General features: G+C 55.0%; 2 protein-coding genes across 5 annotated transcripts in view; both read left to right on the top strand.

The window, feature by feature from the left end:
* Positions 1-1921, top strand: part of PIP5KL1 (phosphatidylinositol-4-phosphate 5-kinase like 1) — a 9168-nt gene extending 7247 nt beyond the window's left edge. For both annotated transcript variants that reach the window (XM_037745894.1, XM_037745895.1), the window contains exons 10-11: positions 657-1402; positions 1679-1921. In XM_037745894.1, the coding sequence (XP_037601822.1) occupies positions 657-924 (268 nt within the window). In that variant the 3' untranslated portion in view covers positions 925-1402; positions 1679-1921. The remainder of the gene's footprint in view (positions 1-656; positions 1403-1678) is intronic.
* Positions 1922-5779: 3858 nt separating this feature from the next.
* The window catches only part of ST6GALNAC4 (ST6 N-acetylgalactosaminide alpha-2,6-sialyltransferase 4), a 9529-nt gene continuing 2321 nt past the window's right edge, over positions 5780-12987 (top strand). The window contains exons 1-5 of one of the 3 annotated variants that reach the window (XM_017549044.2): positions 5780-6059; positions 6390-6476; positions 8017-8202; positions 9367-9779; positions 11804-11911. In XM_017549044.2, coding sequence (XP_017404533.1) covers positions 6465-6476; positions 8017-8202; positions 9367-9779; positions 11804-11911 — 719 coding nt within the window. In that variant the 5' untranslated portion in view covers positions 5780-6059; positions 6390-6464. The remainder of the gene's footprint in view (positions 6060-6389; positions 6477-8016; positions 8203-9366; positions 9780-11803; positions 11912-12987) is intronic. The other 2 variants (XM_017549045.2, XM_017549046.2) reach the window with 2 other exon arrangements.

Here is a 12987-nt window from a genome sequence, read left to right on the forward strand (position 1 = left end):
GCACTTTGAGAGGCCAAGACAGGCAGATCATGAGATCAAGAGATCGAGACCATCCTGGCCAACATGGTGAAACCCCGTCTCTACTAAAAATACAAAAATTAGCTGGGTGTGGTGGCACGCGCCTGTAGTCCCAGCTACTTGGGAGGCTGAGGCAGGAGAATTGCTTGAACCCAGGAGGCGGAGGTTGCAGTGAGCCGAGGTCTGGCCATTGCATTCCAGCCTGGCTCCCGGTGACGGAGCGAGACTCTGTCTCAAAAAAAAAAAGTAAAAACAGGTGAAATACTATGGTTTATTTACTCAGTACGTCCAAAATGTTCATTTCATAGAATCAACATAAAAATGAATGAGATATTTTACATCCTTGTTTTCATCCTGTCTTTGAAATTAGGTATGTATTGTACTCTTATAGCACATCTCAACCGGGACTGTCCACATTTTGAGGCTCAGTGGCCACGTGTGGCCAAGGTCTAAGTACTGAACAGTGCACCTGTAGCCCATCAATTTCACTTTTCTCAGTTTACCTGACTTCAAAGACCTGGGCACACAGGCGTGGGAATGAGCAGGTGGAGGGGTGGGCAGCCTGGCCAGGCTTGCAGAGCCGACTGGCTGGGGCTTCCTGGAGGAGGTGGCAGCTTCACTCTCCTGTTGGTCCCCAGGTCTGTGGAAGGGGCACAGAGCCCGGAAGAGTCGGAAGCACAAAACCGCCGGTTGCTGCCTGACACCCCCAACGCCCTTCACATCCTGGACGGGCCGGAGCAGCGCTATTTCCTGGGTGTCGTGGATCTCGCCACGGTGTACGGGCTCCGCAAGCGGCTGGAACACCTGTGGAAGACACTGCGCTACCCGAGCAGGACCTTCTCCACTGTCAGCCCGGCTCGCTACGCCCGTCGCCTCTGCCAGTGGGTGGAGGCGCACACGGAGTGACCAGCGCCCGGCCCCACTCTCCGGATCTGGATGATGGGCCGCACGCCAGGAAAGCCGGTTCCTCCGGGCCCGGGCATCTCGCCTGTGCTTCCTCCTGATGGTCGCCAGAGGGCAGCATCCCCTAACTAATACCGTAACCATGCAGCCCCGTTTGACGGTGGTGCTGTGCCCAGCATCGTGCCAAGGACTCCCCTACTTTAGCTTATTTAATCCTCAAAAAATGCTATTATTCTCTTTTTACAGACCATGAGATGGAGGCTCAGGGGGTGAAGGGACTGAAACAGATCATTCAGCAATAAATGCTGGATCCAGGACTCAACATGGCTTTTGGATTCCGGAGGCTATATTCTTAACCACCAACTAACTCCTGGAGCTTGGTCCTCATGATCTGGGCAAGGGGGGAGGCTGAAGGCTGCAGCCCTCTTGTCGTCCAGATGGGGAAACTGAGGCCCAGAGACCTTAAGGGGCTTATGCACTGGTAAGTGGCAAGGTTGGCCCTGAGTACCTGGCCTCCCGACACCCTTCCTGGCCCCTGATACTCTAGGGATGCAGGTGGGAGAAGCTGGGTCCTGGGGAGCTCTGGGAGGCATTCTGAACGGGGTCCACTATTGATCTCAAGTGAGCTCTGCCCTCTGAAAGTCACTTTCTCATCAGTAAACCTGGGACAAGGGTCAGTGGTCAGACCAAGATCTTGGCTGCACAGACATCACTGGGAGCCTGCATGGTCCCTGATCATGCCTTCTCCTTCCCCTAGGAAACTCCAGCCTGGCCTCCAACCCCAGTTCAATCCGACCATGCCCCAACCCCAAGCAGGCCTTTCCTCCAGAGCTGCCCCAGGGACTGGCTGCGTGACTGGGGCAAGGTGCTAAACCTCTCTGTGCCTCACTGGTCTAATTTGTAAAATGAAAGGATGGAAACAGACCTCATTAACTCATTAAATATTTGTTGAGCACCTGCCATGTGACAGGCCCTCTGCTGGGTAATGGGGACCTGGGCATGAAGCAAGTGGCATGGTTTCTGCCTTCACGGAACTCTCAGAACTCACAATCTGGGGGAAGGGACCCCCTACCTGATCATTTGATGGATGGTGTTGGGGGAGGGGCTTTAACTTCTACACTGAGACCAAATAAGAGTCTGACACATCCCTAGGAGGATCCCAGGCTAAGGATACACCAAGGGTCTGGGGTAAGAGAAGAAAAACGTTTCAGAGTGGGAGGGGGCCATGTGGGCCCACAGTGGACCCCCAGGTTTGGACAATGTAGGAACTTGGGGAAGCCCTTCAGCTGCAACGCTCACTCATTCCACTGACCTGCCAGATCCCATCAAAGCAAGATAGCTGGGGGCCGGGCACGGTGGCTCATGCCTGTAATCTCAACACTGGGAGGCCAAGGCAGGCAGCTCACCTGAGGTTGGGAGTTCAAGACCAGCTTGGGTAACACAAGTGAAAATCCATCTCAAAAAAAAAAAAAAGAAAGAAAGAAATACGGTTGAGGGCCTGGGTGCAGTGGCTCATGCCAGTAATCCCAGCACTTTCGGAGGCAGAGGTGAGTGGATCACTTGAGGTCAGGAACCAGCCTGGCCAACACGGTGAAACCCTGTTTCTACTAAAATATGAAAATTAGCCACACCTGTAGTCACAGCTACTCAGGAAGCTGAGTCAGAAGACTCGCTTGAGCCTGGGAGGTGGAGGTTGCAGTGAGTTAGATTATACCACTGCACTCCAGCCTGGACGACAGAGTGAGACTCTGTCTCAAACAAAACAAAACAAAACAACAAAAAAGAAAGATGGCTGAGGGGAAGGAGGGAGGACGCAGAGCTCTGGCTGCAGGCCTGCAGTATTGGTTCCTGGAATATGTGGTTTTTGGGTTTTTTTGAGACAGGGTCTCCCTCTGTCACCTAGCCTTGAGTGCAGCGGCATGCTTACAGCTCACTGCAGCCTCAGCCTCTTGAGCTCAAGTGATCCTCCCACTTCAGCCTCCCAAGTAGCTTGGACTACAGGCATGTGCCATCACACCTGGCTACTTTTATTTTTTTGCAGAGACAGGGTCTCGCCATATTGCCCAGGCTGATCTTGAACTCCTGAGCTCCAGGAATCCGCTTGATTTGGCCTCCCGAAGTGTCGGGCCCACAGGTGTGAGCCACTGCACCCCAACAGAATATATGCACTTTAAATACTGACATCACTCTTAGTCGTCTCGGGGACCTTGCCTGATTTCTCAACCTTTCTGTGCTGGCATGGGCTGAGTGGAAATTTTTTGTTCTTGCTTTAGCAGGAAGTTGTGACAAAGAGTGTATCAGGCCCATCACTCGGGAGGTGATGGTCCAGGGAAAGTCAGAGGTGGCAGGGAATTGCAGCAGGCACTGGGGTCTGACACCACATTTCCACCCGTCTGGCTCCCACAGGGCTGAGTCAGCGCCACAGAGTCCTGCTGTCACACATAAGGATGATTCAGCCCCTCTCCACCTTTGGGTCTCTGGCTGTGAGCCTAGCCGGGATCTCAGGCTGGAGAGGAAAGTGATTTGTCCAAGAAATCATGGGACCCAGGCTCTCCTAACTCACACATTGATAGACATGACATAGCACCTAATGTGCTGGGCACAGTGTGGGTGCTGGGAGTGCCCTGAGCACGTGGCTGGTCTGTCTTTGCCCACATGGAACTTAGAGTCTATGGGGCAGGTGGAACCTAAACAAAGTAAACAGTAAATACACAGGGCAATTTCAGACTGTGACAAATACTATGAAAAACTGAGTTGGGGTGAGGCAGGAGGGATGGGGGTGCAGGGTTGGGCAGGGTGGCTGGCAAGGGCTTTTCGGAGGAGGCGGTGCTTGAGCTGAATGACCAGAGGAGCCACCATGTGACTAGAGCAGTCCAGCAGAGGATACAGTGAATGCAAAGGCCCTATGGTAGGAATGGCTTCAGTATGATTGGCGGGCAGAGGGTGGCCAGGGCAGGTGGAGGGTGACTGAAGGAGTTCACATGGTGCAGAATCTTCTAGGCTGTGGTAAGCAGAGTAGTTTTTTGCTAAGAGCAAAGTGAAGGTCTTCATCTGGGGCTGTGACTTCCTGGTCACAGTTCCACCATGGACTTCTGATCCTCATCTACCCTGGGAGCCCGGGGCCACTGGGGCAAAACCCTGTCTCCACGTGGCCCTAGCAAGGATGGAGTTGCCTCTCTGGGGAGGAATCATCACTTCACCAGCCATCGTGGGCAGTGAGTGAATCCATAGGGAACTTCTCACCATTGCACCCTCAGGGTTGGGCCTATGAGGAAAGAAACTTGAAGGATGAGGGCTGAGGGGGAAAGGCTCTGGCTCTGGGAACCCACTGCCTGTGTGAGTGAGGGGCCATGGCGACTGGGCATGAACCACTACTCCCCACGTCTGTCCAGGCTGGAGTGGCAGGGACAGGAGGGTTTGTGCTCAAAGGAGGCCCCTGGGGTGCAGGGCCACTGCAGCAGCCCTCCTCCCAGCCCCTGGACAGGGGAGGCACTGAGGCCTAGAGCACCAGGCTCCGGGGTGATTTGGCTTGGAACCTGGAGCAGGGTAGACTGGGAAGGTTGCTGAGCTGCGGATGGATACCCTGGCATCCTGCCCAGGCCTGAGCCTCTGAGAAAAAGGAAAAAGGAGTTTGACATGGAGACCAGGGCAGGAGCGCAAGCTGGTTCCCAGGCCAGTGCCCTACAGAGGAGGTGACTGCAGTGGGGATGGTGAGATGACCTTTACGGCCAATGCAACATTTTGCAAAAAAGATCTTAGACTAGGGCTGAGCGTGGTGGCTCACACCTGTAATCCCAGCGCTTTGGGAAGCTAAGACCGGCAGGTTTGAGACCAGCCTGGCCAGCATGGTGAAACCCTGTCTCTACTAAAAATACAAAAATTAGCTGAAAATCTCTTGAACCCTGGAGGTGGAGGTTACAGTGAGCTGAGATGGCGCCACTGCACTCCAGCCTCAGCAACAGAACGAGACTCCATCTCAAACAAACAAACAAACTAAAGATCCTAGACGGGAAGTGTGCCTTCTCACTTCCCCACAGGCCCACTCCTGCTACTGCCCCAGTGCTTTCTGCCACCGACCTGACGCCTGAAGGCAGTTGCCTCTGCGATCCCAAGGGACCCCAATAGGACCCCAATAGGACACTGCAGCACCTGCCCAGGGCCTGGGCTGAATTGACTTGGATTTGGAGGACATTCCAGCAAGGAAGACTTTGAGAGGTAAGAGTAGGTGGTCACAGCCCCGGCTCTGGAGTGAAACTGCCTGGGTTCGAATCCTGGCTGTGCCAGGAGCTGCCTCTGCACTGTCTTAGAGGAGAGAAAAACAGGCTCAGGTGAATGCCACACGGACATAATCATAGTAAAATAATCACATTGAAAATAACGAATTTATTCGTTATCTGAATTTCCAGTGTCGGGGGACATTCTGTGTCTTACTTGATAAATCCGGCAACCCTACCAGTTGAAAGGTGGGCTGCCTGACCCGAAGCCCCGCTTAATTTTCCTGCCCAACCCTCATTTCAGAAATAGAGACACTCAAGTCCGGACAGCCAGGCCGCCACTGCACGGTGGCCCCGACACCCTCTAGGTCAGTTTCCCCTGCGGCCCCAACAGCCTCGCCCAGGCAGGACCCCGCTGGAAATGCGGGAGGACGGAGAAGTGAGAGGCCGGAGCGAAGTCTGACTCCGCCCCGGCCCGGAGGCCCCGCCCTTAGCTGGAGGCCTCGCCGCCAGCGATTCACGTCCCGCCCCGTCCCGGCCACGCAGAACCCGCTCCAGGTCGCGCAGGCCGCGCTCGTAGGATCCGCCCGCGACGCACAGGCCCCGCCCCCGGCGCGCGAGTCTCCGCCCCGTCTCCGCCGGCCCCGGCCCCGCCCCCGCCTCCGGCAGCGCGGTTTCGGCTTCCAGCCTCCAGAAGGGCCGGCCGCGTCGCCGCCTCCGCCCCGGGGATCCTGCTTCCAGCCCGGTCGGCCCGGCCCGGAGGCCATGGAGCTCCGAACAGCGGATCTCGAGCCTCCTGCGAACCCCAGCCTGCACGCCTGGTTAGCACCCGGCGGGGAGATGGGGCAGTGGAATCTGGAAGGGCGGTGAAAACCCCACGTCCTGCCCTCCCCCGGCCTCTCCATTCGTCCCCCGGGGAGAGAGGTAGGAGGATGGAGGGGGTGGCATTCCTGGCTTCTGGCTCTCTCTGCCGCAGACCTGATTGGTGACCTTGAGCTGGGGGCGCCTCCTCGCTACCTCTTCCCCATCTGCGCAGTGAGGATTGGGTTGGCAGGCGGTCTCGCAAAGGTCGCTGATTCCTGCTCCCTTAGGATGAGGACATTGCCTTCCGGTGTTTAGAGACGTCAAGGCGTTGGATTCCCGGCTCCATGTGCTTTCACCCCGGCCTGTACCCTCCCCTGCCTCAGTTTCCCCCATAGCCTGGGACCCCATCTGCCTTACCCCTCCTGGCTCTGAGTTTCCGGGTCTTGGCAGGTGCCCGGCTCCTACCCCTTCCCAGCCCCAGCCCTGGAGACAGCAGCCCCCAAATTACTGAGGGACAGCGACAGCATGAAGGCTCCGGTAAGTGGTGGAAGAAAGACTCTCAGGGAATGCAAAGGCCCTGACCAGAGGAGCAGCTCAGCAGCCTCTCCACCCAAGGACCCGCTGCCACTTCTGACCTCCCTGCTGCGGTGCAGAGAAAGGCAGACTGGCCTCAAAGTCCAGCGCTGTTCTTGCAGACTGTGCGGTCCCAGGCGGGTGGCATCCCCTCTGTGGGTCAGTGCCTTGCTCTCCCTGTAAAACAGAGGTAACGCTACGATCTCACCAGGCGAGGCCTTCCTGGGACTAGGGGTGTGAAAGTTGAGTTCAACTACTCTTGTCTTTACGCAAAAGTCCTGGGCTGTGGGAAAGAGAGCTGGATGTGGGGGGCAGTTCACCTTGACTGCCTGAGTCAAGGTCTCTGGTCCCTCATGGGCAGGGGTGCCAGGCAGAACTCCCTCCCCTGCACAGCTGGCCACACAGAAGACTTATTTTTAGAAGCTGACGTTGCTTATGGGCAGAAAACAGTGGGCTTCAGGCAGGATGTGTTGGGGCAGTGGGGGTGATGGGGTGGGGTGGGGGTCACTTTCCCACTTCTGATTTTCAGAGAGCACCAGTCAACTGCTCCATGGCTTCTGGAGGGTGGCCTAGGGACTTATGCCTTGGGTCTAGAAAACTGGAGCCCAGAGAGACACAGGTGGTGACCAGGATAGCCCAGTACCTAGTGACTGACCCACAGTTCTGCCGCCACCAAGCCCCTCCCCTCCTGGGAGCATTGGTGGCGGGGTCCAGTAAGTCTGCCAGCTTGGCCGGCCCCAGGCTGGGCCCAGGCCAGATGGCTAGAAGAGCTTCCTGGTTCTGATGGCCTTTGGCACATGGTTTCTGGAGGTGGGAGCCTCTAGGCGCCAGCCTTTCAATTATTAAAACCATTTCTTGAATGACTTTCCTCAAATCTCCTTGTGCCTCTTGGCCTGCTGACCCAGATCCTGATCATCACCAGGGGACAGCCACTGAGTCAGCTGGGGTGGGGTGGAGGTGGGGCCACACTAGGCAGCCTTGGTCCTAGGCTGAAGGGGCTTGTGGCCCTTCTGAGGCATCCCTTTCCCGTTGTCATGTGCACAGCACTTTACAGTATACAGAATGCTTTCATTGCTCTGCTCCCATAAGTTCACACTGTGGGCATTATCAGTCCCCCGTTTGTAAGGAGGAAACATGGCCAGAGGGGTGGAGAGCCATAGGCCGCACAGCACACCCTGGCCTCTAGTTAGGAATGTGGGCTTTCCAGCCTGTTTTTAAGGCCCCACTGTGCTGCTTCTTTGCTGTATGGCCTTGAACTACACATTTCACCCCAAATTGCTTTCCTTATCTGGAATGTCCAGATGATGACAGTATTATCTCCAGGGCCTTATGTGCCCAGAGCTTGGCCTCCCCAAGTAAGGTCCAGTGAATGGAGGCTGGATTCTGCTGCTGTCCTAGGAGCTGCTGAAGTGGGGTCTAGACCCAGGAGGCCAGGTGCAGCTCCGAAGCGGCTTCTAGGATCCCCTCCCCACATACGCCCCCCCATGGCCACTGTCTCCCTCAGGGTCGGCTCCTGCTCATCATCCTGTGCTCTGTGGTCTTCTCTGCCGTCTACATCCTCCTGTGCTGCTGGGCTGGCCTGCGCCTCTGCCTGGACATGTGCCTGGACCACCACTTCCCCTCAGGCTCCAGGCCCACCGTGCCAGGCCCCCTGCACTTCAGTGGATATAGCAGTGTGCCAGATGGGAAGGTGAGTGGGCTGGGGGTGGGTAGTCAGAGCTGGGCTTGTGCCAGGTTAGACCTTGAGCTTGGTCCCTCTGCTCACCAGCCGTGTTATCCTGGCCAATCACATCACCTCTCTGAGCCCTAGGCTCTAAGAAGAAATAAGCGTTTTGTTTTGTTTTTGAGACAGAGTCTCGCTCTGTCGCCCAGGCTGGAATGCCGTGGCATGGTCTTGGCTCACTGCAACCTCTGCCTCCCGGGTTCAAGTGATTCTCGTGCTTCAGCCTCCCGAGTAGCTGGGACTACAGGTGCCCAGGCTGGAGTGCAGTGGCGAGATCTTGGCTCACTGCAACCTCTGCCTCCCGGATTCAAGGGATTCTCCTGCCTCAGCCTCCTGAGTAGCTGGGATTACAGGCATGCGCCACCATGCCTAGCTAATTTTTGTGTTTTTAGTAGAGATGGGGTTTCGCCATGTTGGCCAGACTGGTCTCGAACTCCTGACCTCAGGTGATCCACCCACCTCGGCCTCCCAAAGTGCTGGGATTACAGGCATGAGCCACTGCACTGGCCCAGATGTTGTTTTCTTCCCTGTTTTACAGATGAGAGACTTGAGGCTCACAGAGGCCAGTGACTTGGGCTCAGGCCGCGTCGCTAGGAGCGGGCAGAGCCAGGATTCAGGCTCAGGACCAGGGAGTCCCCAAGCTATCCTGGGCACTGACGATCCTGCTTTTACTTAGAAACTGGGCACAGTGTGGGTGGGGCATGTGTAGGGGAGGGGGTGGCCTAAGAGTGATTCTCAAGAGCTGAGGCTCATGTTTACTTAACAAATACTTATATGACTTCCAGTCTGTACCAGCTACTGTTCTAAGTGTTTTATAAAAATTTGCTCAAGCAAACCTCATAAGGGCTCATTATGTAGAGACAATTAGGGCCTCAGAGGCAGCAAAAGGAATGACCACAAATGTGGCTGATGAGGAAGTGGGGGCTGAGTGCAGAACCTTAGCTCCGACACTGGATATTACTGTGATCTTGGTATAGTCACCTCTGCTGTCCAGCCTGCAAAATGGGCTAATAACAGTCCCTCGAGCCGATACCTGAACAAGCAAGGTTGCCGGATGTTGCTGGGGGAGGCGCAGGGGGTGGAAGCTGGTGCTCACGCCCCTCCGTCTCTTTCTCCCTGCCTGCTCTGCAGCCGCTGGTCCGAGAGCCGTGCCACAGCTGTGCCGTGGTGTCCAGCTCCGGCCAGATGCTGGGCTCAGGCCTGGGTGCTGAGATCGATGGTGCTGAGTGCGTGTTCCGCATGAACCAGGCGCCCACCGTGGGCTTTGAGGAGGACGTGGGCCAGCGCAGCACCCTGCGTGTCATCTCACACACAAGCGTGCCGCTGCTGCTGCGCAACTACTCACATTACTTCCAGAAGGCCCGAGACACGCTCTATGTGGTGTGGGGCCAGGGCAGGCACATGGACCGGGTGCTCGGTGGCCGCACCTACCGCACGCTGCTGCAGCTCACCAGGATGTACCCCGGCCTGCAGGTGTATACCTTCACCGAGCGCATGATGGCCTACTGCGACCAGATCTTCCAGGACGAGACGGGCAAGAACCGGTGAGCCTGGGGCTGGCCTGCTGGACTCTCCCTGGCAGCTGGGGGCCTTCCTTCCCCAGGAGTCTCTTGTCCATCATAGGTCTGCTCCATCAGGCCTGGGAGGTCGGCACTCACAGAGGCAGAGGGGATGTCATTCAGGAAACCGTCACACAGATTTAGATTCTGAAATGGTGTTGAGGGCCGTCGGGCCTTTTGAGCACCTGATGGGAGCACTAGCCAGTGTGGGGAGGCATTAGGAGCACTTCTCTCTGCAGGGGATGCTCTAACTTGGTCTCAGATATCCCTTCTGGATAACAAAACTTAGAGGCTGGGTGCAGTGACTCATGCCTGTAATCCCAGCACTTTGGGAGGCTGAGGTGGGAGGATCGCTTGAGGTCAGGAGTTTGAGACCGGCCTGGTCAACATGGTAAAATCCCATCTCTACTAAAAATACAAAAATTAGATGGGTGTGGTGGCACATGCCTGTAATTCTAGCTGCTCAGGAGGCTGAGGCAGGAGAATCATTTGAACCCTGGAGACAGAGGTTGCGGTGAGCTGAGATTGAGTCACTGCACTCCAGCCTGGGCGACAGAGCAAGACTCTGTCTCAAAAAAAAAAAAGGATCAGAGCAATAACAGCCCTCTGCTCACCAGGCATTGGGTGAAGCACTCTGCATTCAAGGTTTTCATTTTATGCCATACCCAAAAGGGCACTCCTGACTCTTGCCAGTCCCTCCTCCACACACCTGCTCCTCTGCCAGCCTCTGCTGCACTCAGGAGATAGAAGTCAGCCTCTGGTGTATCCACCAGAAAATTGGGCTGTGCCACTGGCTCCCCTTGTACCATCATCTGTCACATGCAACACATGCAGTGGGCTGTGGGTGTCACCTTGACCTAAGCTGCAGGCTTCCCACCCCACCAGTCCTGGCCGGCCTGCCTGCATGATCCAGCCCCTGCCTGCTTCTGTGACCTTCTCTCTCCTTCACTCTCCCTGTTCTACCCATACTGACTGGGGCTCAGATATCCATGCCTACTTCTACCTGCAGGCCTTTGCACGTGTTGTTCCCTCTCCCTGGAATGTTCTTCTCCCAAATCTTCTCCTGACAGGCTTCTCTTGCTACTCAGGTTACCTCCTCAGGGAAGCCCGCCCTGACCACCCCATTCTGAAGGGGTGCCTCCCGCCCTGGCATTCTTTATCCATCCCTTTGTTTCCTTGTCTTGGCAATGGATGTCACCCTCTGCCATCGTCTTGTTTATAGATTTATAGATTTGTCTCCTACCTGCTTATCTATTTGTCTCCTTCCCTTGGGAATATTAGCACCAGATGAGGCAGGTTCAGTGCCAGCCCAGGGCCTGGGTGGCACTCAGTTTGAATGAATGAACCAGCTCATACCTGCTCTGTAGAGGTTGATGGGGGTAGCCCTCGGCTAGGAGGGTACCCAGGAATGCTGCCTCCAGAAAGCTGAGGCTGGCGCCACCACCTAGCCCCTTGCTCTGAGTAGGGTATGGGGGCATGGGGGCATGGGGGCATGGGGGCGGGGGCTGGGCTGACGGTGTTCCCTCCCTACAACCACCTAGAATTATCTCCACTTTATGGACAGCTCATGAGGCTCAGGAGAGGTTCACAAGCAAATGTGACTGATGCCCATAGCAGAGCCAGGGTTCAAGTGGAAGACCCTTTGACTCCAGACAATCCCCTACATCAAACCATTGCGCCCTGCTGCCTCCTGCTGTCTCCCAGGCCTGGTCCCTTAGATGAGGAGAGGACATGGCCAGAGCCCCCACACCCATCATCCGGGGTTTGTTTAAACCCTGCGAAGCCCCTCTGGGTACTGAGGAGGTGAACAGGCCTGGGTCTGTGTGCCACTCTGCCTGTCGCCCACTGCTGGCCTTGGGCTGGCTCTACCCCCTCCCCAGCCTTCCCCAGGGTCCCCCCAAGAGGTTGAGGTATGTGGCCCTGGGCTGGGAAGGTACCAAGTGCCGCTGGGGGCTGGAGTCACCATATGGCCCCTTGCTGACAGCATCCCCCGACCCTCCCACACCCAGGAGGCAGTCGGGCTCCTTCCTCAGCACTGGCTGGTTCACCATGATCCTCGCGCTGGAGCTGTGTGAGGAGATCGTGGTCTATGGGATGGTCAGCGACAGCTACTGCAGGTCAGACCAGCCAGGCCAGGCACGCGGGGACGTGGGGAGGACTGTGAGCCCTTCCAGACCTTAAGCCAGAGGATTTGGGAGCTGTGGGGGCACAGGGTATGTGGGCTTCACGGTGGGTGACCATGGCACAGATACCTTTGGGCACTGGGCCTTGGGAAAGAGCTCAGTGTCAAGCAGACTGTCTTACAACCCCAGCGCTGCTGCCGTGGCCACAGACTGGTCACGGGCCAGACATGCCACTCCGCAGAACCTCTGTTTCCTTATGCGGAAAATAGAGAAAAAAACCACATCTTCCTTGGAAGATTGTTGAAACATCTAGGGAGGGAATAATCTATAAAAGTGCTTACCACAGTATATACCACTGATATGTCTATATACCACAGTATATACCACTGATATGTCGATATACCACAGTATATACCACTGATATGTCTGTATACCACAGTATATATCACTGATATGTCTACCATATATACCACAGTATATACCACTGATATGTCTATATACCACAGTATATACCACTGATACATATACCACTGATATGTCTATATACCACAGTATATACCACAGTATATACCACTGATATGTCTATATACCACAGTATATACCACTGATANCTGATACATATACCACTGATATGTCTATATACCACAGTATATACCACAGTATATACCACTGATATGTCTATATACCACAGTATATACCACTGATATGTCTATATACCACAGTGTATACTACAGTATATACCACTGATATGTCTATATACCACAGTATATACCACAGTATGTACCACTGATATGTCTATATACCACAGTGTATATCACTGATATGTCTACAGTATATACCGCAGTATATACCACTGATATGTCTATATACCACAGTTTATATCACTGATATGTCTACAGTATATACCACAGTATATACCACTGATATATCTATATACCACAGTATATACCACTGATATGTCTATATACCACAGTGTATATCACTGATATGTCTACAGTATATACCACAGTATATACCACTGATATGTCTGTATACCACAGTATATACCACTGATATGTCTACAGTATATA

Source organism: Cebus imitator, unplaced genomic scaffold (genome assembly GCF_001604975.1).
Source record: "Cebus imitator isolate Cc_AM_T3 unplaced genomic scaffold, Cebus_imitator-1.0 Scaffold216, whole genome shotgun sequence".
NCBI classification, from domain to species: Eukaryota; Metazoa; Chordata; class Mammalia; order Primates; family Cebidae; genus Cebus; species Cebus imitator.